The following is a 27,500-nucleotide window of genomic DNA, read 5'->3' on the forward strand; positions in this document are numbered from 1 at the left end:
ATGATGTTTAACAGAGCAAAGAGTTTGCATGTTCTCCCCGTGTTGGCGTGGGTTTCCTCCGCGTGCTTCTGTTTCCCCCACAGTCCAAACGCATGCACTATAGGTTGGCCTGTAGCCAGCCTGGTAAAAGGGCTGGTTCTTTTTTCCCAAAAAGTCAAACTTTTTGCAGTTATACGCCTCGCTTTCCATTTAACTATGAGATTTAAATACTACACTTAGTGAAATTTTTAGCAGTAATTTGTAAAAAAAATGTTTTATTTATTTATTTTTTTTGCTGGATTAGCTAGTCAGGTGGCATCATTCACTTAGTGAAATTTTTAGCAGTACTTTTTAATTTGTAAAATTTTTTTATTTATTTATTTTTTACTGGATTAGATAGTCAGATGTCATTATTAACAGCCACAGCCATATCACCCTGCAGCCCAAGACCGGTTACTCACTGAAGCTAAGCAGGGCTGAGCCTGGTTAGTACCTGGATGGGAGACCACTAGGGAACACTAGGTTGCTGTTGGAAGTGGTGTTAGTGAGGCCAGCAGGGGGCGCTCAACCCGTGGTCTGTGTGAGTCCTAATGCCCCAGTAAAAGTGAAGGGGACACTATACTGTCAGTGGGCGCCGTCTTTAAAAATCCCATGGCACTTCTCGTGAAAGAGCAGGGGTGTAACCCCGGTATCCTGGCCAAAGTCCCTCTATCGGCCCTTACGATCATGGCCTCCCAATCATCCCCTTCCATCGAATTGGCTCGATCAATGTCTCTCCACTCCACCTATAGCTGGTGTGTGGTGAGCGCACTGGCGCTGTTGTCCTGTGGCTGCCGTCGCATCATCCAAGTGGAGCTGCACACTAGTGGTAGTGTGGAGAGACTCCCCTCATGATTGTGAAGCGCTTTGGGTGTATGGCCATACACAATAAATGCGCTATATAAATACACATTACATTTTACATTACATTACATTATAACCACACTTTTTGATGTACTAAAAATATTTCCTAAAATTTGCAGTAAAGAAAAATTTAAACAATGCTATTATTTTAAAATACAAATTTTTTACATCATATATCATAAGGAAAAATAGCAATCTGTTAAAGTTTTAAAGTAAAAATACACTGTGCCTACTGTCATTTATCAGACAAAACACAAACTGACCAGCACAGTCAACTGTCCTCACTCACAATTTGGCCATTTCAATAAAAAATAATCATTAAAACATAAAAATAATAATAACAATAATAATAATAAAACTATAATAATGAATTTTCAGAATTTTTCTAGCCTCTTTTTAAAAAAAAAAAAAAAAGTATAAAAATTCCTGGACATCAACAATAGCCAAATATATATTCAAATTAATGTAAAATGGTCCACTTCTGCTGCTTCACACCTTTTTATTGCTCATTTTTATTTTAGGAATAAAGTCCAAAATTTAAAATAAAAGTTATCTGTAAGTCCAACACAATCTCACGGCAATTCGTAACTTTTTCATTTAGTGGCTAATTCGTATGAATTCGTACAATCTAATTCGTACAATTTAGTACGATTTGCTCATCCCCCAATGACGGTTGGGGTTAGGGGTGGGGTTAGGTGCCACACCTCCTTTTTAAAATCGTACCATTTCATACGACTGAACTCGTACGAATTCGTACGAATTATCCACTAAACTGGCAAAACGTAAAATACTTACGTTTTCTCATGAGATCAGGCTGGCAAGTCGGCGCCAGTAGCCTAGTAGTACAGATGCTGACCTGTACTGTAGCACCAACTCATGGTGACCTGAGTTCGAATCCCGGCTCAGGTCCTTCATCAGTCCTTCCCCTCTCTCTGCTCTCAATGCTCTTCTGTCTGAATTCTCTGCTGTCCTGTCATAATAAAGGTGAAAACCCCCTAAAAAATAATAATAAAAAAGTTATCTGTAAAATGTTTTCTCTGATTTAAAGCAACACAGTAGTGAAAGAAGACTTCTCCTACATCTGATTATAGCCGACAGAGGACTCCGCTTGTTCTTAAAGCCTTTTTCAATGGACTATGTTCATTATTTATGATGGCATAACAGTCAAGATAGGACAAATAAGCTCATATATGGGACAAATTCTGGACCTTTCTCAGTGAGGGGTGGGTCTTCCAAACCACCCAAACCCCTCCTGGCTACAGGCCTGTAAAGTTAGAGCAGGTTTTATGCTTATAGTAAACGTTTTAATAGAATTATAACTGTAAAAGTGCACCTACAGGTGTTTCAGCGCAGGGCAGATTTTCTCCAGGTTATAATGTATTTTATTTATAATAATTGTGTCTAAAAATTGATTAGACCTGTCCAGTTTCATCTGGAATGCATCTCAGATCACCTTCTGAAGCGGTTTGAGCGATCGGGTTTATATCAGATCAGAATAAAACGAATGAAGTGAACAAGCAGCCTCAAAAACACAGACGTGACGGGATTAGTGCGTTTTGCTGTGAAGTGACGTCTGACGGCCATTAAAGCCTTCGTCAGACACTTATTTAATAAAAAATGGCAAACATAGGGAAATGGAGGTCATACATATAGGACGTCCCGGCTAATGCGGCCAGTTAGTCTAGAACCTCATGGATAGGGGCAGATTTTCATCTGTTAGGAAGTAAGTAACGTTTAGCAGTCTGTTTGAACATGTGTTCAATATTTTGCGATAATGACGCCGCTGCCTGTCTTTTCTGCCTCTTTGCTCTTTTCGACCCACAGCGTTACTCAGTATGGATGTCGCATCAAAGATTCAAATGTGACCACCAAGCGGCAACCTCCCGCTCTCCCTCAGGAAGCCAATACGGAAGTAACTAAAACTGCAATTCATCGACTCGCCTTGGGGGTCTGGCTCCAGGAAGTCCAGGTCATTTCTGACTGCAATGGGAAAATGGCCATTTTTACAGCTGATAAAAACATGTTTACAGCCTAGTACAAAAGATGGCTTTAGTGCATATTGCCATGATTAACCTTCATGACAACTGTGAGGGGGGTGAATTTTTTTATAACTCATCTGTTTCGTTTTTATTAAGTTATATTAAGTCTGCATAATTAAGGGCGTGGCCACCTAAGTGACCGATAGGTCTCGCTGCTCGCTGTCTCGTCACCTCAGCTGATTCTGGCTAATTAGCTGATGAACTCGGCATATACATCGCATTTTTGAATTGTTTAATGTTTCTTTACACTGTCGGCTGCCTTTTGGGATTGTTTCCTGCAATTATCAGATGATATGGCATGCTGTGTGCACTAAATTGTGCTCACAAACCATTCACGTGGCCTCCTTTCCCTGGTAAGTGAAATTATATACTTATATACCATCTCTATAAATGTATTTGTTTCACGTGGTCAGAACACAAACCAGTCGCAGGGGATAAAGTATTAAGTGTTTCTCCCAAAGTGAAGTCTGTCTGCCTGGTCCAAGTAAAATGCCAGCAGTGTCTGTAGCTCCGCTCACTCTCCGCCTCTTTGCCCTTGTTTGGTATCCCGCCGTGGGTGTGATGACGCGCAAACAAAATGTTGACGGTTGGCCACGCCTACTTGTAGCTTCATTTGCGCTCTTCAGAAATCTATGGATGACGTCACGGATACTACGTCCATATACTTTACAGTCTACAGTGACCACTCGGTGGCTTATGTCACGTGACTCGCGTCACATTATTGTGGCTTTGAGGCTCTATGGGATTCAAATTAGTGCCCACAGTTATTTAAAATGAACTTTACTACAATATAAATATTAAATATAAATATATGAATTATATAATAAATATAAATTACATAAATTAATTAAAATGACAAATTCTGGACCTTTTGGCTGTGGCGGGGGGTTCGTTCGAACCACCTGAACCCTCCCGGCTACAGGCATAATAGGGGAATTGATTAACTAAATTGACCGTAGTGTATGAGAGTGTGTGAATGAGTGTATATGGGTGTTTCCCAGTACAGGGTTGCAGCTAGAAGGGCATCCGCTGCGTAAAACATTTGCTGGAATAGTTGGCGGTTCATTCCGCTGTGGTGACACCTGTCTAAGATGAAGGAAAATTAATGAATGGAAAATGAACACACAAAATGACTGGTATTGCTGTACTTGTGGGGACATTTGATCAAGAGTGTGTCATTTAATAATATGATCTCACTTCTCTAAAATAATATGTGCATTTGCATTTTGAGTGGACTTAATTCTGGTGTAGGGTGAAGACTGATGATGGAGTGTGAACGCAGATGATGATCAGTCATAAACGCTTACAGTCATATGGCAGAGGATCCTCACATCAGCCGCGGAGGAATAGGCCATCTTTAATCACTTCAGTGTGTGTGTGTGTGTGTGTATCGCTATGTGTGTGCATGTGCATCTCTTTGTGTACGAGTACATGTGTGTGTTTCTGTATGTGTGTGTGTCTGTATGTGTGTGTGTGTGTATGTATGTGTGCATCTGTTTATGTGTTCATGCGTGTGCAAAGGTGTGTGTGTGTGTGTGTGTGTGTGTGTTTGTGTGTAAGCGTGTGCATGCATGCATGTGTGTGTGTGTGTGTGTGTGTGTATTCATCTGCGTGTGTCAGCATGCGTGTACATGTACATTTATCTGTGTGCATGCATGTGTGTGTGTTGGTATGTGTGCATTTGTATCTGTTTAGATGTGCATGTGTTTGCAAAGTGTGTGTGTGTGTGCGTGCTTGTGTGCATTTATGTGTAGATGCATCTCTTTGTATGCGTGCATGTCTGCGAAGGTGTGTGTGTGTGTGTCAATGTATGTGCATGTGTTTGTGTGTGTGCATGTGTGTGTATGTGTGAGTGTGTGGTGCATAGGTGTTTTGGTATGTGTGCATTTGTGTGTGTGTGTGTGTGTGTGTGTGTGCGTGTATTTTGCATGCATGTATGTGTATGTGTTTTAGTGATTGTGAGTCTTCAGTGTGTTTTGTGTGATTTTGAGTGTTTAGTATGTATGTGTGGCTTTGTGCATGTGTGTGTGTTTACGTCTGTGTGTGTGTGTGTGTGTGTGTGTGTGTGTGTGTGTGTGTGTGTGTGTGTGTGTGTGTGCGTGTGCGTGTATTTTGCATGCATGTATGTGTGTGTGTTTTAGTGTTTGTGAGTCTACAGTGTGTTTTGTGTGATTTTGAGTGTTTAGTATGTATGTGTGGCTTTGTGCATGTGTGTGTGTTTACGTGTGTGAGTGAGTGAGTGAACAAACACACACACTGGCAAACATGCATACAAACTGAAACACACACACACACACAGAAAGAGAGAGAGAGAGCTGGAGGGCAGAACTGACTCTGTGTTTGTCATTGTTGCCTAAGTTTGTTCATATTAACCAGCGCCTGAAGATCAGCATTCAACATTAAAGCAGGAGTTCAGCCAAGAATGAAGAGGCTGTCAGGGAAAAACACCACATATATTATACAACACACACACACACAGTTAGGTGCACCTGTTCATCTACTCATTAAAAGAACAGTTCACCCAAAAAATACTATTTTCCCGTAATTAACTCAGACTCAAGTGGTCTTCATTTTAATTCTGAAAACTGAAACTTGAATGCGTGTCTTTCATCTGTTAAACACAAAAGAAGATATTCAGAAGAATGCTGGCTGAAAAGCCGTTGACATCAACAGCAGAAACACAAACACTGTGGAGGTTATTAGCCGTGTTTCCATCCACAGATGTGAATTAAAAATTAGCAATTCTGTAATATCACATAAAACACTAGTGATAAATGCAATCAATGAGAAACTGGGCTTAACTATGGGTTCATTTGGTTAATTAAATAGTGCTTAAGGGAGGTCATAATATTCACCTTAAAATTGTTTAAAACAATTAAGAACTGCTTTCCTTCTAGCCGAAATGAAACAAATGAGACTTTCTCCAGGAGAACAAATATGAGAGGAAATACTGTGAGAAACTCCAGAATCTGTTCAACATCATTCGTTTATTCATTCATTTTCCTTCAGCTTAGTTCCCGATCTATCAATTAACCGCCGACTAATCCAGCATTTATTTTTGTAGTGGAGGCCCTTCCAGCTGCAACCCAGTTCTGGGAAACACCCATACACACTCATTCTCTCTCACACACACACACACACTGCGGCCAATGTAGTTGATCAGTTCCCCTATAGCGCATGTGTTTGGACTGTGGGGGAAACCGGAGCACCCGGAGGAAACCCACGCCAACACGGGGAGAACATGCAAACTGACCCAGCCGAGACTCGAACCAGTGACCTTCTTGCTGTGAGGCAACAGTGCTAACCACAGAGCCACCGTGCCGCCACCTGTTAGACATCATTTGGGAAATATTTATGAAGGTAAATAAAAAATAATCACAGGCGGGTGAATGGTTTTGCCCTCAAGCGGATCTTGCTTTGAGACCGGTTTGGAGGATTTTCACTTTTACTGTGAGCGGTCACATTGTGTGGTTCATTAATGAACTCATTTCGGGAGGATCACATGCTTATGATTGACCACAGCTGGTCCCGCATTAGCTAACACATGATGCACCAATCAGGTTCCTTATGCCCCGTTTACACTGTCAGGTCTTGATGCCCAATACCGATTTGTTGCCTATATCTGGTTTGTTTGTCTGTCTGTTTACACGTTGTTTTTAATTGTGACCCATATCGAATTCATGCGTTTACACTTGCCATACCTTTTACGATGTTGCGCATGCATAAAGGCGGGTTCTAGCATCTGTGCCACACTATCGACAATGGAAGAAATTGTCTTGTTTTTAGCTCTGCGAAATATGCGAAGTGTAGTATAAGCAGTGAATGGTTCAGTCCAGATTTACCCCCACGCAGTTTATGTAATGGTATGGCCCTGATGTGTGTGTGTAGTTGAAGATGTAGCCTTTGCCTGTGTTAGAGCAAATAGAGTTGTTCTGTGTGTAGCCCGCAGTGCCTGTATTAATAGCGACAAAAAGCAAAAGATGCAACACAAATTTCGCCCAACTTTAAAATGATTTTGAGTAGGAGGAGGAGGGAAAGGGCCGTCATCACAGCTTGCACCTATGGTTTAAATATGGTGTCCTCCTCCATATATACTCAGGTCTGGTGGGAGCAAATTGTGGCGACACTTCTTTCCTCCTCCGTGTTTTTCTCGGTTGTTGTTTACCACGTTGGCGTCTCCATACACGCTCTTTCTTCAGTCATTGAACCACCACATTGTCATAAGTTTAACAACATATAAAACAGAACGCCTCAATAAACCTGATCTGCCTGTTTACATGAATGTCACATGTCTGATTTATATCTGATTTATCTCCACATATGAAGGAGGCCTGAAACCGATCTTTAAATAACCGAATGCATACGTATTTTCCATGTTTACACGGTCATAGAGCAGATCCGATCTGTGTCACATATGAGCTAACAATCAGAATTGGGTCACATTTAACTGGCGGTGTAAACAGGGCCTATGAATAACCAGAGAATCTTGCCTCAGTTATTTTGTATTGAAGAATCGCCACTTCCATCTCCTTTCTCCTTGATAGGGCGGCACGGCAGCCCAGTGGTTAGCACTGTTGCCTCACAGCAAGACTATCCCTGGTTCAAGTCCTTACCAGGCTAGTTGACATTTCAGTGTGGAGGTTACATGTTCTCCTCATGCTTGCATGAGTTTCCTCCTGCTGTCCAAAGATAACGGCAGGGATCACCAAACTTGTTCCTGGAGGGCCGGTGGCCTGCAGATTTTAGCTCCAACCCTTATCAGACACACCTGAAGAAGCTGATCAAGGTCTTACTAGGTGCACTTGAAACACCCAGGCAGGTGTGTTGAGGCAAGTTGGAGATAAACCCTGCAGGGCACCGGACCTCCAGGAACGAGAATGGTGGCCCCTGACATTCAGCATACTGTAGCGGATTGACTAATCCAAAGTGCCATCATAGACAAACTCTTACTCAGCATTGTGAGCATCTCTCTTAGCAATTCCTAACTCACTAACCATAATCAGGTGTAATGGAGGCAAGCTGGTAAGTGCTGTGCAGGTAAACCTCACTCCTCTGAGCTATAAAGGTGCTCTAGCGACAGACACTAGAGACCATGATCTTTAACCTCCTTGATAGAGCAACTGACTCCGGAAGGTCGCTGATTTGATACCAGCTCGGAGTGGGTTGGGTGGCGTAGGACCGGCGGGGTTGCACACGCAGGGGAGTTCTCGAGACCTACCTGAGCTCAAACTCTACTCTTGCCCTTCAAACAGGAGGGAGCCCTGAGGATATTCTGAGCTCAGGGCTCTCTCCTGGGACAGCATGCCAACACACACTTTATAATCAATCTTCAGCTAAGTGTGAACTCTTGGAAAAAAAGTGCAAACAAGCTGCGTGAACATTCTGCTGAGCATCTGAAAACAAGTGAGTAAATTATCATTCAATCATCATTTTTTCCTGCAATTACTCCAAAACTGACTGACTACATCTTCTTTCTTTCAGACATTCAGACATTTCAGAGGTGAGTCGAATAAAGAAATTTTCCCCCGTAAACATTAAGGTTGATGCTATTGTGCACTGTTAATTGTTAATGTTCATTTTTACATAATTATATTGACATTCATGCCTCGCCACATTTTACTCGACACAGAATTAATCAACATTCTTCACTTTGACTTTATTAATTTCTATAAGCACCGTATAAAAAAGCACAATGTCAGATTTTTTAAAGAATAATATTGCATGTATTGTTCTGTAGAGATTAAAGCACAAGCTCATTTGCATTTCTGCGTCTTACATGAGGTTTTTCTGTTGTTTGTTGCTTTCAGCTAGGTTTACAAATGCATTAAACACACATATAATATTTCATATTCTGCCCAAGCCATATGACATATAACTAAAAGTCATATATAAATTAAAAGCATGCACATTTATTCAGTATTTTGCAGTACACTTACAGTATATGATATAGGTGACCCTGGAGTCTTACGATACACGGGTATGTCTTAGTCATAAATATGTCTTTTAATGGCAGAAATCATACAAATTTTAATTGAATTCATGTTCTGTGAAGATATCTGTATATTCCCTCAGGTGAATTTATGAAATATATATATATATATATGGTTGTAATATGCATTAATTGTACAATTTAAAAGGGATTTGAATTTATTTAGATTCTTTTTTGTTTCTAACAATTCAGAGATGCGATTCCCAAACAATGATGTAGCACGCGGCTGAACTATCATAGTACGATGCATCGTTTGGGAAAAGAACGATGCAGTGACGAGTGTTTCCCAAAACTGTAGTTTCTCTGTCGTAAATCCAACACTCGAACCATGTTAGATATAATGTAAAACGCCCATAATGACGCTCTAAACTGGGTGGAGTAACTACTTCTTTAGAGAAGAATCCCATCATTTCTTTGTGTAAATTATATAGTTTTACACGCACACGCATTTAAAATAAAATCCAATATTAAATTTGGTAAAAACATGCACTCGCTTTCCATATTAACTGAAATATATGGCACATATAGGGTCTGTGTTTGCTTTACTAATATTATAAAGAATATTACATATCCTATTCTAATACATAAAATCCCTCACAAAAGCTAACACTATTCTAATATCATATATAAATCATATAAATAAATAAATAATGAGGTTATTTGTTAAGAAATTAAATTTAATAATTATTATTTATTAGAAATGAAAAAATCATACTTTAATAATAATATTAATGATTATGTTGCTGATTATTATTATTTTAATAATAATAATTATTATTATTATTATTTTTATTATTATTATTATTATTAAGTAGGATATTGTTTATTTATTTATTTATTTATTTATTTATTTATTTATTTATTTGTTTTTAGAAAAGTCTACTTTTACAATTTGACACAGCAGAATGCTCTAAGCAGCAGGCCCATGTCATATACAGCACAGATACTTAATAAATAACCTACTATAAATTGAAAAAACATTACCGTATGCTGTGTTTTTTTGTTTTTACAAGCTTTGGAGACGTAACATAAATTTAGCTTTTAGGTAATTGGTCACCTACAGCTTTCGCCATGAGGCTGTGTTCAAAATGACATCAATGTTTCAAAGTGCACTGCTAAGGGAGCACAATTGTAAACATGAAGATCGCTAAAACTGAACTGTAAAAATACTCTGAAAGCAAATTACACCTAAGAGAGATGAGCTTAATGCTTTTTTAATTTTTAATAATTCCAACTTTGAATGTTAGAATGTTCTAAATGAATAGGGCATAGGGGGGATAAGTGGGAATAGACCACAGCCATATGTTTCTAACTACAGCTCCAGAGCGGTAGTTGCGAGTGCACAAGTTTGCGACGCAGCTTGTGAATGTTTGTTGGAAACGGCAAATCAACAAACTATGTTTGTAACGATGGCTGGCTAATGATGGTTTTGGGAAACGCACCCCAGATTTGTTCACATTTCAGCCAATTATCGTCCTAACAAACAACATGTCAATGAAAAGCTCATTTATTTAGTTTCTAGTTGATATATTATTCTTAATTTCAGAAAATGTACCTTTATGACTGGTTTTGTTGTTTAGATATGCATATAAATGTATAAACATACCCATATTTAAATGGTAACAATAAGGTTAGTGTATTAGTTATTGTTAGTTAATGCATTTACTAAAATGAACAGACAACGAACAACACATTCATTACAGTATTTGTTCATGTTAGTTAATAAAAATACAGTCATGCACTGTGATGATGAACTCATGATGCATTAATAGCATGAAATAATGCATTAGTAAATGTTGGACTGTGATTAATAAATGCTGTGCAAGATTATTCATACTAATGTTAGTAAATACATTAACATTAACTAATGAAACCTTAATGTAAAGCATGGGTCTATATGTTTATTAAAAACACTTTACAACATAGGTCTCAAACTCAATTCCTGGAGGGCTGCAGCTGTGCACAGTTTAGCTTTGATCCTAAAGAGTCATGTCGCCTTCATTAGTTGGATCAGCTGTGTTTGATCAGGGTTGGTGCAAAACTGTGCAGAGCATTTATAGGCTGTGTGAGGAACTTATATTGACTGTCTGCATCAAATTAAAAGTTATTTATTAACAGTGAAAACTTTCAGTGAAACTCTTGATTGCTCAATAGTTAAAAAGTGAATGTGATTGTGTATAACATACTCTATATGTGTGATTTTTACATAGTAATGTTCAAGTAAGATCATGTTCATTTGTACAGCGCTTTCCAAATGAATTATTAATTTAAACCAGCGATGAGCAGTGTGAATTTTGTGCTGTATATTTATTGCATAATCATTGCCAGTGATGTAAAGTAACTAATTACAAATACTCAAATTACTGTAATTAAGTAGTTTTTCTCAGGAGTTGTAATTTACTAAGTTGTTTTATTAATGTAAACTTTTACTTTTGCTTGACTACATTTTTAGTGCAATATCGGTACTTTTACTCCACTACTCTGCTTCAGCCTGCAGTCACTAATGTATTTTTTCCTGTCTATGTGAATTAGAAAAATCAGTCCTGTAATTCCCGTCCAATCAAATCACACATAGAAGATAAACTGCATCGTAATGAACTACTTTAACACATGTGCACTTTACATTGCAGCAAACTGTTTGGAAGCATTAAAAGTGTCCAAGAAGATGTTCAAAATCTTTACACGCACTGACCCAGAGACTGTTTAGATCAGGGATGCCCAAACACAGTCCTGGAGGGTCGGTGTCCTGCAGAGTTTAGCTCCAACTTGCCTCAACACACCTGCACGGATGTTTCTAGAAAGCCTATATGAGATTGATTGGCTAGCCCAGGTGTGCTTAATTGGGATTGGAACACAGCAGGACACCAGGGGCCTCATGTACGAAGACTTGCGTGGAAATCTTACTAAAACATTGCGTACGCACAAAGCTGTAAATGTGCGTACGCAGAAAAAAAATTCAGATGTATGAAACACTGCGTACGCGGAATCTCACGCATATTCTTTTGTACATCTGAATGAACGTGAAACTGAGCGCAACATGCACGAGCACAAAACCCCTCCCTATCTCCGCCCCCGTATGAATATGCTAATGACTATGCTAATGGCAAAACCCAACGAAAAAGCAACGGCAAAAGCAAGCAAGAAGAGAAACTTTGAACAGAATGTGAATTGGAGGTGCTGCTTTCGGAGGTAGACCGGAGAAAAGCGGTGTTATTTGCAAGTTTGTTCTCCGGAATTAACAACAAAAGAAAACAATAGAGTGGGAGAGTTTAGCTGATGTGGTTAACACAGTTGGGTCTGAACATCGCACTGAGTGCATTAACAAAAGAAATAGTGTGGTTTATATGTGTAAAATGTTGCAGGACACTTAACAGTCTCAGTGACGCCACTCGTAAGACGCATGTGAACATGTATTAACACGTTCGAGCTTAAACTCGACTCGAATCCAGCGTCTGATGAACTCTTTCTTCTTTTTCCCCCGCTACATATCAGATTTTGCCAACTATTTATCACGAGAAAGACAAGTAGGAATCATTAATAAGTTCATATCAATAAGCATCATATTTTATTTGCACATTTATTGAATGGAAATGTTTCTGATTCCCGCATGCAAATTCATCTTCAGATAGTGTCTTTATAGCAATGTGTGTGCAGTAGATCCTCAGATTACATTGGGAAAACAGGTGACCGCTGCAGATTGTGCTTTAATGTTTAGCTGGTCAACTGTATGGTATGGAAACCTTATATACCTGCTGAACCCGTCTCATACAGCTGCCATTGCAAGGCTCAGACACTTTGTAGAGAGGAATTTAACACAACTGTCTCTAGGAGTCGCCAATGGAAATAAAACAGACACGCACAAAAAATGTGCGTACGCCTGCCATGAAGCTAGCGTGGAGCTGCGCACATTCCCACGTTCAGTTCATTGTTAGTAAATCCAAACGTGAGCGATTCTGAGTGTGAAACCTGGCGTACGCAAAGTTTTTGTGCGTACGCAGCGTTGATACATGAAGCCCCAGCTCTCCAGGACTGAGTATGAGCACCTCTGGTTTACATGCATGTCACTGATGAGAAGATGACGGATGTTTACTGTATGATGGCCGAAATGGCCTTAGACACCCAGCAGACACAAGACATCAACATGCTGTCAGATTGAAATTGTACCCTAACGTCGTGGAGACGCTGCATTTTGTTTGGAAATGAAAATTGGGTTTACATCAGAACTCAACGTCAGCCAGATGTCACTGTCTAACCTAAAACCAACCAAATATCAACATCTATTGATGTTACAGCTTGACGTTGTGTGAATGTTACCACCATGACGTCTATCAGATGTTGAATTTTGGTTGCCATACCTGACGAATAAATGTCAGTATGTGACGTCAATATGATGTTGGTTTAAGATGTTGGCTTGATGTTGGATTTTGGTCACTTTTCAACACAACCTAAAATCAACCAAATATCAACGTCATTATTGGACATCAAAATAATGTCCTTAGACGCTGGCTAGACATTGAATTTTGGTCACCTGACATCACAACCTAAATCTAACCTAATACTAATGTCTGATGTGTCAGCTGGGCAATAACTAAATGCACTACAGAATGTTACGTTTACACACACGCATCCATAAATTACATGTAAATGCATCAACTTTTCACAGCGTAATACTCACTACTCACTAATGAGTGCTTTTGAAAGGCTACTCTTTACTCCTACTTTGAGTAATATTTACAACAGGTACTTTTACTCTACTCGCACTACATTTTTAGGCAAGTAGTGGAACTTTTACTTGAGTGTGCTTTTTCAGTACTCTTTCCACCACTGATTATTGCAGATGGATGGATATTACTACTTGAATATTCAGTGTTTATTAGTTGAAGTAATATATGAATATTTATTGTGCAATCCCCTCCGAAATAATCTTTACATCTTATATGTCTGTTAGAGCAGAAGGAAATGCATGATGGCATGTATTTATTTGTTTATTTGTTTGCTTACTTGTTTGTTTGTGGGATTGTTAGTTCCTGTACTGTTTTTTCCGGGGTGTTTTGTGATCTGGGTGTGTGTTTAGATTGCCTTCAGCCTGTAGACGAGTAGCAATACAAAGAATAACAAATGGAGGCAATGCAATCCTGATGGGTTGCCGTGCTTCCGGTGTGTGTGTGTGAGTGTGTGTGTGTGTGTGTGTGTGTGTGAGTGTGAGTGTGTGATTATGCCTGATGCGTTTCTTCAACCTACCTGATTACCTGTCAGCATGTGCTGGAGCCTGACGGAAGCAGCGTCTTTAGGTGTGTGTGTGTGTGTGTGTGTGTGTTGTCAGCCCCCCACAGGTTGTGCTAGTGTGTAAAAGCAGAGAGACGAGGAGCAGATCCTTTATTGAGGCACTGAATGCTCTGAGGTGTGTGTGTGTGTGTGTGTGTGTGTGTATGTGTGTGTGTGTGTTTCAGGTACCCAGCTGTGCAGAGGACAGGAGTGATTGCTGCTAGATAACATGCATTATTCTCACTATGCACACACTGGCCAGCAATTCTGCCTCCTAATGTCCCACAAATATGCCCACAACAAACTTACAGCTTTTTCTAAAAGAGCCAGCAGAATCTTGTTTTCAGCGTCGACCGGCACAAAGATCTGCACACACACACACTTCTCACACACTTCTGTTCGCAAGCACAAACAGAGACGCAGAATTGGATGCATGTCACAAACACGTTTGATTCTCAAGCCTTTTTATTTATTCGTGTACAAAAGCATCATCTCCGACATCAAATACGCTGCATGAGAACGTGATTTTCAGTTCGATCTGCATCTGTTTCTCACACAGATCTGTTATATATGACTTGTAATGTGGAGCACAAGTTATTTACACCATATTTTGGGATGTTTTTGTCCTTTGTTTTGTGTTACTGCTTAATGAAAGGGTTTAATGTGGGTGTCAGGATGGCCACACTTTTTTTTGATGGTCTGTTTGTTGATCGTAATGCCTCGTTTTCACTGACTGGTACAGTACGGTACGGTTCGGGTTGGTACGGGTCACCTTTATCAGGCTTGCGTTTCCACCATAAAGGGTACCCTTTTGGTGGGCGTGCTGTACGACAAAGTTTAAGTTGACGTCATGCTCGCCTAAATAAATGTCTACAGTAAAGCAGCACGGGTCGCTCACATATCATAATGAGCAGCACTTCTCACAAAACAGATGCTTTACACACATAAATACTTGTTTATAAATGTTCATTACTAACTTTTCTACGAACATGAGTTGATTATAACTGCAGATCAATGACAGTGCGAAATAGCCTACTGTAACGTCTGTTATTATATAAAATAAATACATAAATGCAACATATATGAACACATACAGACCCTTACGGTCTCCGATATATTATTAATTACAGAAACACTACACACAGCAGACATTTAGTACTTATTTGAGTTGAAAAACACACATAATATCGCCCACAGTCAGCGCAAACCTCTCATCTGTGTGTGTAATCTTCAGCAGCACATGTCAGCTCTGTTAGACAGTCATTCTGTCATTCCCAGTTCATAATAATCCAAAAGACAAAGATAAACACGGCAGTGTGTTCATGATTCAGGTTGCTAAAACACTTTTGCTCCTGTGTTTTGACGGCTTCTCTAGTTTTTCTCGCGTTTTACTCCTGCTTCATTCTCGCGCTTGTCCTTTTTTCTGAATGGATCAGATGACGGAGACACTTCAATAATCACACACATGTTATTATCATCAGCTCAAGAAGTTCGTTATATCAAATATAGAAGCGATAGAAAGCTCCCGGAAGCCAGCGAATACGGCTCGCAGTTTTAGACGGGCTTGTAAAACAACAGTTCGTGGAGATGACGACAAGGTTTGTTTGAGCCCGGGTCATCCCATTATTATATGCATATAGTATTTTCATGTAACGTCTCGGCTTTGTATTAAAAAAAACATGGCGGTTGCTTTGTTTACATTCTGTGTAGCTCCATGAGCTCGTGACGTATCTCTGTAACCAATCAGCATTCAGCTCCACTCTCTGGTACCCTTTCTCCCGTTTGGTACCCTTTCGAAAGGGTGCCGAAAAAGTGGTACGGTACGGTTTGGTTGGGTACGCTTTTGACAGTGGAAACGGCCATAAAAGCGTACCTAACTGAACCATACCGTACCACTCAGTGGAAACGGGTCATTAGTTGACTAAATTCTCATTAGATTATCAGTAGACTGTTTGTCACGCCTGGGTTCTCGCAGGAGGGAAAGGGTCGCAGAATTTATCAAACATGTAGATTTCGAACACTCACTTGGAAGACATAGGAAACACAGGAGACTCAGGAACAACATGGGGTGTGGACAACCCAAGCTCATTCTGAAAACAAAGCACCCCGGACGTTTCTGGAGACCGTGATTTACATGGCCGGATGTAGGTATGGCTGCATTAAATTTTTTAAGCAAACTTTACAGAGCGGTGTTATGCCGTTCCTCTTCATGCTCGCTGGCTGACTGCTCACCTCCGTGTGGAGGACTTTCCCGCCACAACCAGTTTGTCTGGTTAGCTCATCATATACGTCGGTACGGTGGAGACTCAGAGGGGACCATGAGGATGGCGACGACCGGGTTTGAGTCCGGGGAAAAGTGGTTCCAGAAATCAGATAAGACAAAAACATAATCCAAAAAATAAAGTGAACGACATTCGGACAGACGGTCGCTCGACAGCGGCCTCCGGTGGCTTTATGGGAGAACAGTGCGGGAGCAAACGGCAATCGCGAAAGGCGTTCGAGATGCGAAAAAGCGCGCTCAGTGGGCTCTCACGGATTCGCGAAAACAAAAACTGCACAAATACGTACCTCCCGGGACATATTTCGTGGTCTACAGAAACATCCGCTGGACTATGTTTTCAGAATAAGCCTAGGTTGGGTGTGGATGATGCGTAACCAAGAATGTTGGACAACGACTAAAAATCACACAGCACTGTAAATACACAGGACATAATGACTATGATGACACACAGGAGAGGAACACGGGTGAAACTGATCAACATAATGAAATGGCGGGAAACAGAACAAAGGAGCACATGGGTAAGGTAACCTGACGAAAACACAGGGGCCTGACATCACCCCCATCTTTGAGGACACTTCCTCGCGCCTTAACAGAAGAGATCAGGAGACAAAATGGAAAGGAGGAGGTGGCCGTGAAGGAGCCAGGAAGGGACCTGGAGGCGTAGGACCCAGGACACAGCCAGGAGGTTGGCCCAGGGTGGAGTCGACGCAGGAGGATTGGTCGCCGACTCCAGGGGGGGCGACCAAGATAGATGCTGCTGATGGAGATAGAGCCCAAGGAGGAGATGGAGAGCCGCAGGGTGATGGTGACATTGAGGTCCCGGAGGACCGAGGTCGAGTAGACAGCTCACCAGACCGAGGGGAAGACACGGGTCCGGGAGCCTGCAGCGGAACTAGAGTGAAAGAGGACCAAGGCGTAGCTGGACAGGAGGAGCTCAACGTAGCTGGCAAGATGGAGGGGCGAGGGGCAGCTGGAGGAGCAGAGTCCAGAGGTGGAGGCAGGGCGACGACTGACCAAGGCAGAGCCGGAGGGACAAGGGAGCTTGGTGGCACTGGTGGGCTGATGGGGTATGAGTTAGGAAAGAGCCAATGTGGAGCTAAAGGGTCGGAGGGCGGAGGAGATGACGCCGGGCGACAACCTCTGGTAGGCGAAACAGGTAGGCAGGCTCAGGAACAACATGGGGTGTGGTTGACGCATAACCAAGAATATTGGACAACGACTAAACAACACACTGGACTATAAATACTTAGGACATGATGACTGTGATTACACACATGACAGGAACACAGGTGATACTGATGAACACAATGAAATGGCGGGAAACAGAACAAAGGAGCACATGGGGAAGGTCACATGATGAAAACACAGGGGCCTGACACTGTTAGGGTTAGTGTAAGTTGACATGTACTTGCAAAGGTTATGAAAGCCAGTGAAATGTCTGTTGAAGGAGCAGAATCAGCAGATATTAAGCAGACTTAATACTCTCCTAATACTCTACAGGACCATCAATCTAAAGTGTTACCCTGAGGACTAATCAAATGTGTGAGATTATTAATCATTTGGTAACACTTTAGTCACAATTAATGTTATTATCTACCACCGTATTACCTGCCTGTTAATAAGATATGAATTGTTTTTTAGCAATTATGATCTTATTCTGCATCTCTAATCCTGCACAACACCTACTGATTATTGCTGAACCGCTCATGAGTAGTTTATTGAGCTAGCAGTAATAGTTAATGGTCTGTTAATACTGTGATTTGTGACCTAAATTAAAGTGTTGCCAATCATTATAATAGTTTTATCCTCTCATCATCAGCCCATTGATTAATGTAAATATGAATGTAAATAATAATCTTCAACGCTTTGGTGCACAGATTTAGGCTTGGGGTCATTTTAAAGAAGATCCTTGTCGGATGATTGGAGTTATTCATTTTTTCTTCAGCTTAGTCCCTTTATTCATCGGGGGTCACCACAGCGGAATGAACCACCAACTTATTTTATGTGTCTTTGAGTTTTTAATATACAGGCTAAAATGCAATTTTTACAAAAGCTGAACATTTTAATTGAGTGTGTGCGTGCATGTGTGTGAGTGTCTTTCTGTGTGTGTGTGTGTGTGTGTGTGTGTGTGTGTGTGTGTGTGTGTGTGTGTGTGTGTGTGTGTGTGTGTGTGTGTGTCTTTCTATTTGTGTGCACGCATGTGTGTGTGTGTGTGCGTGCGTGCGTGCATGTGTGTGTGTGTGTGTATCTTTCTGTATGTGTGCACGCGTGTGTGTGTGTGTGTGTGTGTGTGTGTGTGTGTGTGTGTGTGTATGTATGTATGTGTGTTTATGTGTTTCTCTGTATATGTGTGTGTGTGTGTATGCATGTGTGTGTGCGCGAAAGTGTCTCTGTGTGTGCAAGTGTGTTTGTATCTGTATGTGTGTGTGTGTGTGTGTGTGTGTGTGTGTGTGTTTCTCTCTCTGTATCTATCTATGCGCATGTATGTGTCTCAATGTGTGTGTGCGATGCCTGTGTTTGCAAGTGCATGCATACATGCATGTTGTGTGGGTGTGCGTGTATGCATGTGTGTGTGTGAATGTGTCTGTGTGTGTGTGTGTGTGTGTGTGTGAATGTGTCTGTTTATGTGTCTCAATATGTGTGTGTGCGTGCCTGTGTTTGCAAGTGCATGCATGTTGTGTGGGTGTGCGTGTATGCATGTGTGTGTGTGTGAATGTGTGTGTGTGTATGCATGTTTATGTGTCTTCCTGTTTGTGCGAGTGTTTGTTTTGTGTCTCTGTATGTTTGTGCACGTGTGTGTCCCTGTGCATGTGTTTGTGTACATGTTTGTGTATATGCGTGTGTCTCTTTGTGTGTGTGTGTGTGTGTGTGTGTGTGTGTGTGCGTGCGTGCGTGCGTACGTGCGTGCGAGCGTGCGTGCGTGCGTGTGTGTGTGTGTGTCCTCGGAGGTCTTTTAAAAGTCAGGTCCTTCCTTCTTCAGACACTTATAGTCTGTGGTGACGGCCACCAACTGTGCAGAGAGAGAGAGAGAATACATTTAAATGTAGTTAGCGTAAATTAAGATCATCAGAATATCATAAACGACAAAACAACATGCATACAAACAAGAGCACACACACACACACACAGACTGTCTGACAGGCTCTGCGGACCCTCATTACGTGATCAGTTTCTGCTTTTCAACAGAACAGTATGAGAAAGAGACTTTTGTGAAGTGATTCAGGAAAGTAAAATGAATCCTGTTATTAGGGAAACCGGTAACCATTGACTTCAATAGGAAAAACAAAAACTATGGAAGTCAATGGTTACTGGTTTTCAGCATTCTTTAAAGTATCTTCTTTAGGGTTCAACAGAAGAAAGAAACTCATGAAGGTTTAAAACAAGAAGTGCAGTAGTGCACAATGATATCATATAAAGCATGTTCAACATATTCATTATAGCATGATAATAAACATGCGCGACACCGATATGGATGTATTGAAATATTAAAATATATTATGATAATAAACATGTGCAAAACTGATATTGATGTATTGAAATATTAAAATATATCATGATAATAAACATGCCTGACACTGATATTGTTGTATTGAAATATTAAAATATATCATGTTAATAAACATGCTCGAAACTGATATCGATGTATTGAAATATTAAAATATATCCTGATAATAAACATGTGCAAAACTGATATCGATGTATTGAATTATAAAATTACATTGTGATAATAAACATGCACGATACCGATATCGATGTATTGAATTATTCAAATATATCGTGTTAATAAACATGTGCGACACCAATATAGATGTATTGAATTATCAAATTATATCGTGATAATAAACATGCGCAACACCAATATCGATGTATTAAATTATTAAAATATATTGTGATAATAAAACATGCGCGACACCGATATCAATGTATTGTATTATTAAATTATATCGTGATAATTAACATGCGCGATACCAATATTGATGTATTGAATTGTTAAATTACATCGTGATAATAAACATGCGCGACACCGATATCGATGTATTGAGTTATTAAATTATTTTGTGATAATAAACATGCACAATACGGAAATCGATGTATTGAATTATTAAAATATAACGTGATAATAAACATGCGCGACACCGATATCAATGTATTGTATTATTAAATTATATCGTGATAATAAACATGCACGATACCAATATCAATGTATTGAATTGTTAAATTACATCGTGATAATAAACATGCGCGACACCGATATCGATGTATTGAAATATTAAAATATATCATGATAATAAACATGTGTGACACCAATATCAATGTATTGAATTATTAAATTATATTGTGATAATAAACATGCGCAACACCGATATCGATGTATTGTATTATTAAAATATATCGTGATACTAAACATGCGCAACACTGATATCGATGTATTGAAATATGAAATTATATCGTGATAATAAACATGCGCAAAACTGATATTGATTTATTGATTTATTAAATTATATCGTGATAATAAACATGCACGACACTGATATCGATGTATTGAATTATTAAATTATTTTGTGATAATAAACATGCACAATATGGAAATCGATGTATTGAATTATTAAAATATAACGTGATAATAAACATGCGCGACACCGATATCGATGTATTGCATTATTAAATTATATCGGGATAATAAACATGCGCGACACCGATATCGATGTATTGAATTGTTAAATTATATTGTGATAATAAACACGCACAATACGGAAATCGATCTATTAAATTATTAAATTATATCGTGATAATAAACATGCATTATACTGATATCGATGTATTGAATTATTAAAATATATCAGAATAATAAATATGCACAACACCGATATCAATGTATTAAATTATTTAATTATATTGTGATAATAAACATGCACAATACTGATATTAAAATATTGAAATATATTATGATAATAAACATGCACAATAGTGATATTGATATATTGAATTATTTAATTATATGATGCTAATGATCATGAACAATACTGATATGAACATATTGAATAATTGAATATCAGCACATGTCTGAATTCTGCTGAGAAATCCCAGGTGCACATTTCTCACCTGCTGGAGCAGAAAATAGTGGGAAAGTGCCGGTTTTGAGCAGTGATGTGTTGCTGTTTTTGTGAAAAGGTCTCGAAGCGTCATCTTTCATGTGACAGGAGTGTGTGTTTGCGTTCTGAATGCGTGACAGGACACACACACACACTCCTCTTCTCGTTGACTGCTCTTTCTCTCTGCTTCTGTTTCTCTCATTATGATTAATGTTGAGACGCCTCTGGACTCTTGATTTCTGACCTTTGGCTTCTGTTGGGAATCAAACATGTCCAGTTTTGACCTTTGCTGATCCCGCTCTCGCCTGCTCTCCGTCTGCACTTGTTAATAAAGCTCCTGTGAAGTGCTTTGAAATGTGCATTATTTTTATTGGATGTTTGACGTAATCTCAAATGAAACATGAAGAGAGGGCGGGGCGTAGAGTAGCTCCTAGCTCCAATAGTGTGTTGTTGTTTTCTCACAGCTCTGTCAGTGAGAGTGGTTGAGCTCAAGCGCATCAAATGGAAAGCCAATGAGAAGAAGGGGGCGGGGCATGTCAGACACTAGAGAGCTTTTGATTAGTCTGAAGATTTGATGAGAAACTGAAGTATGAGATGACAAAAAAAAAGATTTAGATGTTTATATCAGGTTTACCTCTTCTACTTGAAAATCTTGTCCCTGTTTTGGAGGCACTAGATTGTAGATATGCCTAAAGAGCTCCTATTATGCAGTAAATGACTTTTATAAGGGGTTTAGTGAAGTTTCACAAACTAATTCCGAGAGGAGAACGTGTTATGATTGACCGCAGCTGGTCCCTATCAATAATCATCAGCAAGCCAGTCGGATTATTCCAAATCTAAAGTAAAAACCCAGCCTAACTTTACTCTCTATCTTCACTTGGGAAGAACCCCCATCCACCCTTCTCCCTCCTCCTCATTTCTAGGATACATGTCTCTAGGAGACATGGCGGCTGAGTGGCAAGCACTGCTGCCTCACAGCAAGAAGGTCGCTGGTTCAAGTCCTAGCTGGGCCAGTCGGCATTTCTGTATGGAGTTTGTATGTTCTCCCAGAGTTTACGTGGGTTTCTCCCAGGTACTCAGGTTTCCTCCCACAGTATAAAGACATGATACACAATTAAATTAAACAATAGTAAGAGTCACACAAACATTAACACTGAGCTTCTCTAAGTGAGTATTCGCCGGTGTGGTTGGCAGCCTTTTCCTATAGAGCTGTCTTCATCAGTCAAGGAAGAGGTCTAAATGAATCCGGGGAGCTCTCGAGAACTACCTGATCTCATTTCCCTTTAAATCAGGGGTCACCAAACTTGTTCCTGGAGGGCCGGTGTCCTGCAGATTTCAGCTATAACCCTAATCAAACACACCTGAACAAGCTAATCAAGGTGTTACTTGGTATACTTGAAACAAGCAGGCAGGTGTGTTGAGGCAAGTTGGAGGCAAGTTGGAGCTAAAACCTGCAGGGACAGAGAATTGGTGACCCCTGCTTTAAATGCTCATTGACCAGATAGGAGTGTTGGGCTCATTTATGTCCTTTCTCTCACGGGACAGCATGTCAAACCTGCTAATATTGTCAAGCATTATCTAATAATAATAATAATAATCCTCACATTTATATAGCGCTCTTCTGGGCACTCAAAGCACTTTACACATAGAGGGGAATCTCCTCAAACAGCACCAGTGTGCAGCATCCACCTGGATGAGGCGACGGCAACCATTTCACGCCACACCACACACCAACTGATTGGAGGAGAGGAGACAGAGTGATGAAGCCAATTATGATATGGGAATGTTAGGAGGCCATGATGGACAGAGACCAGTGGGAAGATTTGGACCGGATGCCGGGGTTAAACCCCTACTCTTTTTCAAAGGTCATCCTGGGATTTTTAATAGGACCTCGGTTTAATGTCTCATCCGAAAGACGGCGCTCACTGAGCAGTATAGAGTCCCCGTCTCTATACTGGGGCATTAGGACTCGCACAAACCACAGGTTGGGCGCCCCCTGCTGCCCTCATTAACACTACTTCCGGCAGCAACCTACCTTTCCCTTGTGGTCTACCATCCAGGTACTGACCGGGCACAGCCCTGCTTAGCTTCAGTACCAGACCAAGTGAGAGTTGCAGAGAGCTAGCTGCCAGCAGGCGGATCTAAGTGTGAACTCTTGAAACACAGTTGTGTGTCAGCATTGTGTGAATATAGTCAGCTTCTAATGGCAAAAACCAATCTCATCATCATCGTCATTATTTTATCTGGGGTCGGATTGTGGGGGCAGCAGTGTTAGGAGAGAACTCCAGACTTCTCTCTCCCCAGACACTTCCTCCAGCTCCTCCGAGGGGTTCCCGAGGCGTTCCCAGACCAGCCGAGAGACATAGTCCCTCCAGCGTGTCCTGGGTCTTCCCCGAGGCCTCCTCCTGGTGGGACATGCCTAGGAAACAGATGCCCGACCCACCACAGCTGACTTCTCTAGATGTGGAGGAGCAGCGGCTCTACTCTGAGCTCCTCCCGGGTGTCAGAGCTCCTCACCCTATCCATGGGGGTGCATCCTGCCACCCTACGAAGGAAACTCAACTTGTATCCGAGATCTTGTCCTTTCAGTCATGACCCAAAGCTCATGAGCATAGGTGAGAGTAGGAACGTAGACTGACTAGTAAATCGAGAGCTTTGCCTTTCGGCTCAGCTCCTTCTTTACCACAACAGACCGATACACTGACCGCATTACTGCTGCCGCTGCACCAATCCATCCGACGCTCCATCCTTCCCTCACTTGTGAACAAAACCAAAAAGATACTTGTCCACCTGGGGTAAGGACTTTCCTCCAACATGGAGATGGCAAACCACCTTTTTCCGGTGGAGCACCATGGCCTCGGATTTGGAGGTGCTGATTCACATCCCAGCCACGTAACACTCGGCAGCAAACCTCCCCAGTGCATACTGAAGGTCCATGTTCGAGTAAGCCAACAGAACGACATCGTCTGCGAATAACAGAGATGAAATCCTGTGGTCCCTGAACCGGACCCCCTCCAGCCCTAGGCTTCACTTTGAAATTCTGTCCATTAAAATGGTGAACAGAATTGGTGACAAAGGGCAGCCCTGCCGGAGTCCAACATACACTGGAAACAAGTCTGACTTGAACCAAAATCTTACTCTGTTCATACAAGGACAAGACGACCCTTAACAGAGCGCCTCTGACCCCATACGCCCACAGCACCCTCCACAGAATGCCATGAAAACACGTGGACTGCTTGGGCATACTCCCATCAACCCTTGAGCACCCTGGTGAGAGTATGGAGCTGGTCCAGTGTGCCACAGCCTGCACAAAAACCGCATTGTTCCTCCTGGATCCTAGGTTTCACCATCGGCCAGATCCTCCTCTCCAGTACCCTGGCATAGACTTTCCCCGGGAGGCTGAGTAGTGTGATCCCCCTATAGTTGAAGTACACCCTCCAGTCCCCTTTCTTAAAAATGGGAACCACCACCCCAGATGCCCAGTCCAGAGGTACTGTCCCTGATCTCCATTCAACATTGTAGAGACGTGTCAGCCAAGACCCACAACATCCAGAGACCTAAGATACACAGAGTGAACCTAATCCACCCCTGCTGCTTTACCACCAATTTATTATATTTGTTATAATCACACTTGGGTCAGTTGGAGTTTGCATGTTCTCCCCGTGTTGGCATGGGTTTCCACTGGCTGCTCCGGTTTTCCCCACAGTCACTTGCACTATAGGGGAATTGATCAACTAAATTGGCCATAGTGTATGAGTGTGTGTGTGTGTGTGTGTGTATGTGAATGTTTGTGTATGGGTGTTTCTCAATACTGGCTTGCAGCTGGAAGGGTGTCCGCTGTGTAAAACATATGCTGGAATAGTTGGTGGTTCATTCCGCTGTGGCGACCACTGATAAAGAAAGGAACTAAGCCAAAGAAAAATGATTGAATACATGAATAATCACTTTAAAAAGGGGAGGAGCAACTATCTGCCCTCCCTCTCTTCATGTTTCAGTTAAGATTAACATCAAACACTAAATGCGCATTTTTAAGCACCTCACGAGACCTTTGATATATTAAATAGTGGTTGGAGGTGATCAAGATGCTCCAAACAAGAACAAAACATTCAACTGCTGAGATATAAATTATTCCTCCGAAAGCAGACAAGAGTGAACATGGTGTTTTCCACACGAGCCGCAGGCTGATCAAAACACACACACACACACACACACACACACACACACACACACACACACACACACTTAGTCAGACATAGTCAGCTCATTGTCCTTTGTCTTATTTGAAACTTTTTTTTATTCTTCTTTGCAAAATATTGTTTTAAAAGGACATACTCTGCAAGTCTAGTATATGAATTGCATGTATGTGTGTGTGTGTGTGTGTGTTTTATTTCTAATTATTATTTATCTATATATAAAACCGGCATTTGATCTATAAAAACATCTCATAATGGGAAAAAATATCATTAATTTATCAAGTCTTGAAAGCTAAATCTACTGTTAGCAAATAACCTTACAGGCACTATAACAGCATAGTATAGTGTGTAATTTTATATAAATAGAATATACAATTACCGGCCACTCTATTAGGTACACCTGTCCAACTGCTCATTAATGCAAATTTCTTATTAGCCAATCACATGGCAGCAGCTCACTGCATTTCGGCATGTAGACATGGTCAAGACGATCTGCTGTAGGTCAAAGCGAGCATCTGAGTATTTCAGAAACTGCTGATCTACTGGGATTTTCAAGCTCAACCATCTCTAGGGTTTACAGAGAATGCTCCGACAAAGAGGAAATCTCCAGTGAGCGGCAGTTCTGTGGGTGCAAATGCCTTGTTGATGAGGCCAGAGGTCAGAGGAGAATGGCCAGACTGGTTCCAGCTGATAGAAAGCCAACAGTAACTCAAATAAGCACTCGATACAACCGAGCTCTGCAGAAGAGCATCTCTGAACACACAACACGTCCAACCTTGAGGCGGATGGGCTACAGCAGCAGAAGACCACACCGGGTGCCGCTCCTGTCAGCTAAGAACAGGAAACTGAGGCTACAATTCACACAGACTCACCAAAACTGGACAATAGAAGATTGGAGAAACGTTGCTGCTCTGATGAGTCTCCATTTCTGCTGACACATTCAGATGCTCGGCTCAGACAACATGAAAGCATGGATCATCCTGCCTTGTATCAGCGGTTCAGGCTGGTGGTGGTGGTGTAATGGTGTGGGGGAGATTTTCTTTGGGTCCATTAGTACCAATTGAGCATCAACGCCACAGCCTACCTGAGTATTGCTGCTGACCATGTCCATCCCTTTATGAGCACAGTGTCTCCATCTTCTGATGGCTACTTCCAGCAGGATAACGCAGCATGTCATAAAGCTCAATCATCTCAGACTGGTTTCTTGAACATGACGATGAGTTCACTGTACTCAAATGGCCTCCACAGTCACCAGTGCTCAATCCAATAGAGCAGCTTTGGGATGTGGTGGAACGGGAGATTGGCATCATGGATGTGCAGCAGACAAATCTGCAGCAACTGTGTGATGCTATCATGACAATATGGAGCAAAATCACTGAGGAATATTTCCAGTAGCTTGTTAAATCTAAACCAGGAAGTATTAAGGCAGTTCTGGAGGCAAAAGTGGTCCAACCCGGTACAGGTAAGGTGTACCTAATAAAGTGGCCGATGAGTGTATATTACATATATTCTTATATTCATATATTCTTGTAAATTATATTCCTTTATATAATAATTATACAAAACAACTCTTGATTACACGATCTAAATAAAATGCTGTTTATATCCATGGATGAAGTAACCTCCTGTGCACTATTTATACCAAATAAATAATAATAATAATAATGTGTGTGTATGTGTGTGTGTGTGTGTGTGTGTGTGTGTGTGTTTGTGATGTGTGTGTCAGAGGTGTTTGCTAGCATCTCCTGATCTGGGAAC

General features: G+C 41.0%; 1 protein-coding gene across 1 annotated transcript in view; it reads right to left on the bottom strand.

Moving 5' to 3' along the window:
• Window positions 1-14,625: 14,625 nt before the first annotated feature.
• LOC141386390 (cytochrome c oxidase subunit NDUFA4-like) overlaps window positions 14,626-27,500 on the bottom strand; it is a 20,557-nt gene continuing 7,682 nt past the window's right edge. The window contains exon 4 of the mRNA XM_073954848.1: window positions 14,626-19,466. Within this exon, the coding sequence (XP_073810949.1) occupies window positions 19,410-19,466 (57 nt within the window). The 3' untranslated portion in view covers window positions 14,626-19,409. The remainder of the gene's footprint in view (window positions 19,467-27,500) is intronic.

This window comes from Danio rerio, chromosome 6, assembly GCF_049306965.1.
Source record: "Danio rerio strain Tuebingen ecotype United States chromosome 6, GRCz12tu, whole genome shotgun sequence".
In the NCBI taxonomy this organism is placed as follows: Eukaryota; Metazoa; Chordata; class Actinopteri; order Cypriniformes; family Danionidae; genus Danio; species Danio rerio.